General features: G+C 35.7%; 1 protein-coding gene across 1 annotated transcript in view; it reads left to right on the plus strand.

Annotated features, from left to right (window-relative positions):
• Positions 1–161, plus strand: part of LOC108781193 (uncharacterized) — a 1,421-nt gene extending 1,260 nt beyond the window's left edge. Inside the window, exon 3 of the mRNA XM_018549110.1 lies at positions 46–161. Within this exon, the coding sequence (XP_018404612.1) occupies positions 46–161 (116 nt within the window). The remainder of the gene's footprint in view (positions 1–45) is intronic.
• The last annotated feature ends 2,997 nt before the right edge of the window (positions 162–3,158 follow it).

Here is a 3,158-nt window from a genome sequence, read left to right on the forward strand (position 1 = left end):
GATATTTGTCCGAATTTCTCTTCAAACGCGTCTATAACTATGCAGAACGGATTGAAATCTTCTTCGACATAATTGCGGAAATGTATCCTCCGATATCCACGTTCAATGACCAGCCAGTAGCAGCTGACGATGCAGAACCAAGTACCAGTACAGCTACATAAATGTTTCCATTTCTTACGTAGTACCGTCTTCTACAATTATACATTAATGTTTCTGTATTAATGTTTATATCATTATCACATTTCTTACACTCCATTGTATTTAGATACTAATATGTTTCGTGCAATATTTTTGTTTTGTACATTATATATATATATATCTATATACATTTATTTTATATATTTTAATAAATTTTTATTTTGAAAAATTTAATTTTAAATTTTAATTTACACATGAGAACAAGTATAATTGTACTGTCGCACATAGGTTTCGACTATGCGCTGCCCCGACAGTACAATCGTAGAAGTCGTGCGCCCCTCAGCAGGGGGGAGGGAGAGGTGGACAGAGGTCTGCCCCGACAGTACAATCGTAGAAGTCGTGCGCCCCTCAGCAGGGGGGGAGGGAGAAGTGGACAGAGGTCTGGCCCGACAGTACAATCGTAGAAGTCGTGTGCCCCTCAGCAGGGGGGGAGGGAGAGGTGGACAGAGGTCTGCCCCGACAGTACAATCGTAGAAGTCGTGCGCCCCTCAGCAGGGGGGGAGGGAGAGGTGGACAGAGGTCTGGCCCGACAGTACAATCGTAGAAGTCGTGAGCCCCTCAGCAAGGGAGGAGGGAGAGGTGGACAGAGGTCTGCCCCGACAATACAATCGTAGAAGTCGTGCGCCCCTCAGCAGGGGGGGAGGGAGAGATGGACAGAGGTCTGCCCCGACAGTACAATCGTAGAAGTCGTGCGCCCCTGTGCAGGGGGAGGAGGGGAGAAAGTTACTTCGCGTGGAAAGTTCAATGTTTCTGAACAGGGAAAGGTGTACAATTTCGTGTCTGACAACAATATATTTGTTTTGCAGTGTTAATTTCAAATTTGGTGCATTCTGTTGGACTCAAACAATACCAAGCGCATGCGCACGAGGTCAGACAGCATGAAGAAGGCATACTCGTAGTACTAAATACATGTCGGTATGACAGATTTCCTAACCTGAATAGTCGTCAACTTTAACATTAAATATCTCGGTTCGTAGAGCAGAGCGACACTTATTTCTGCAAGATTCTTTCGTTTTATGCAAAAACGCGTCGAATGAGCCTAATTTTATCGAAATCGGAGGTGGAGGGGGTATTCTGTATAATTAGCGAAAAAAGTCAGTTGTATATATGGATGAAGATTTTCTCTTATTATTGTCGCAGGAATATTTGTCATCCGTGATATTTTCTTCACTTTCTGTACTTTTATCAGTACTACTCAATTCTTTATATACCATCAATCCTTTTGTATTACTACAAGTAGCTACAGGTGTAATTTCTGGTTTGTTATGAAGCATTTCGTTCATTACTTCAAAATATTCCCATCTTTTTCGATTTCTTCCAGATGACGAGTTGTGTTCTTTGATATCTTTATATATTTTTAATAAGCCTTTCCACTTGGTGTCACATTGCTGCCATGTAATTGAAGTACCCAAATCAGTGGTCAAAATTTTGGCGATTTTCATCCAAATATGTTTTTTTATTGAATTTTGAAATTGTTCTTCAAATTCTGCAACTAAATTTATTAGTCTCAAAATAGACTCATTTGTCCAAATTTTCTTCTCATATTTTTCAACTTGAACTTCACATTGTTCTACAAAATTTTCTTTATTTTCTTCCTCTGTTATTTGTATAGATTCATAAGTATCATCTGTAAAGGTAAAAAAATTTATAAATTTCTGAACATTTATTTGTACAGTTATAAATAAATGACTGATGTAATTAGCCTTCATTTACGCAACAAAATATGTTTTATTTGGAAAATTTCAAGTTTGAAGACATAACCCATGAAAATTCCATAAAACAAATAGAAACTTACCACTTTTTTTATAGAAAAATTTGTTACCAATTTGCACTATATCGTGAAGTTCGTTGTTTATTTCAGACATTTTAAAAGCGAAAAATAAAACGTCGCTTAGTGCTCGTGAACGTCACACTACAAATATTTTTTAAAGCAGCAATTAATAAGTAGGTTATGTTTAGATAGGTATTTATAAATTTCGCGGGAAAACGAACATTCCTCTGTGAGCTCGCCCTTTGAATCCAGATCAAGTTGAGGAGCTCGACTTGCTCTAAAAATGTTAATAACGAACGCAATTGGGATGGTACAGAGCAGAAAAATATGAATTGCCGAACGATTTTCGAGATAAAAGTACAATCCGACGTGTCCGATTTAAATTGCCGAACGCACCTGAAGAATCGGAGATTTCCCCATTTAGTTCTCCTACTTGTTCAGAGATGACACCGTCGGAAGGAGGACGGATGGCGAGGCTGAACCATGGACATAGAAATATAGGGACAGAGCATTAGCTCCGAAGATAGGCGAGGGGGGTTATTCTGAAATGCGGGGGAGTACATGCCTAAATTTTATTGGCTACAGCTATGCGCATGCTCAGTATCGTGTAACATCGACTTAGCGGCCAATCGCAAATAAATGATCGAAACAAAATGATAAAAATTTGTTGTTAAAAAATTAATTGTAACCCATTACCAATAAGATTAACAAAATAAAACAATAATTAGAAATCTGAGAAGGAATTATATAGAAGTTCTAATGAGAAAAATAAAAATATGTACTCATATTCAATATTAAACAATTACTATTTATTTGGTACTTTTATTCACTATGAAAAAATTTACTAAATTTTAATAAATATTTCTTTGAATAGTTCCAGCGAAACATTTAATAAATTTAAAGACGTATTTATTAGATCTAAGAATCATTAGTTTGAATCAACTATCATTTTTTTCATTTATCTAAATATTTATTTACCATAAGTAAATATTCCATTAGGACACTTCAAAGAAATATTTATTAAAATTTAACACCACAAATTTTTTTCTTAGTGTAGATAAAAAAAATACAAATTAGGATTTTAGATTTATATAGATGGATTATATAATACTACGTAGAATAAAAATTATAGAATTGAATTTTTCCATAACATGTGATATTGCTTGAAAATGTGAAACCAAAATTTGTT

The sequence above is a fragment of the Cyphomyrmex costatus genome, unplaced genomic scaffold (genome assembly GCF_001594065.2).
Source record: "Cyphomyrmex costatus isolate MS0001 unplaced genomic scaffold, Ccosl1.0 scaffold794, whole genome shotgun sequence".
NCBI classification, from domain to species: domain Eukaryota; kingdom Metazoa; phylum Arthropoda; class Insecta; order Hymenoptera; family Formicidae; genus Cyphomyrmex; species Cyphomyrmex costatus.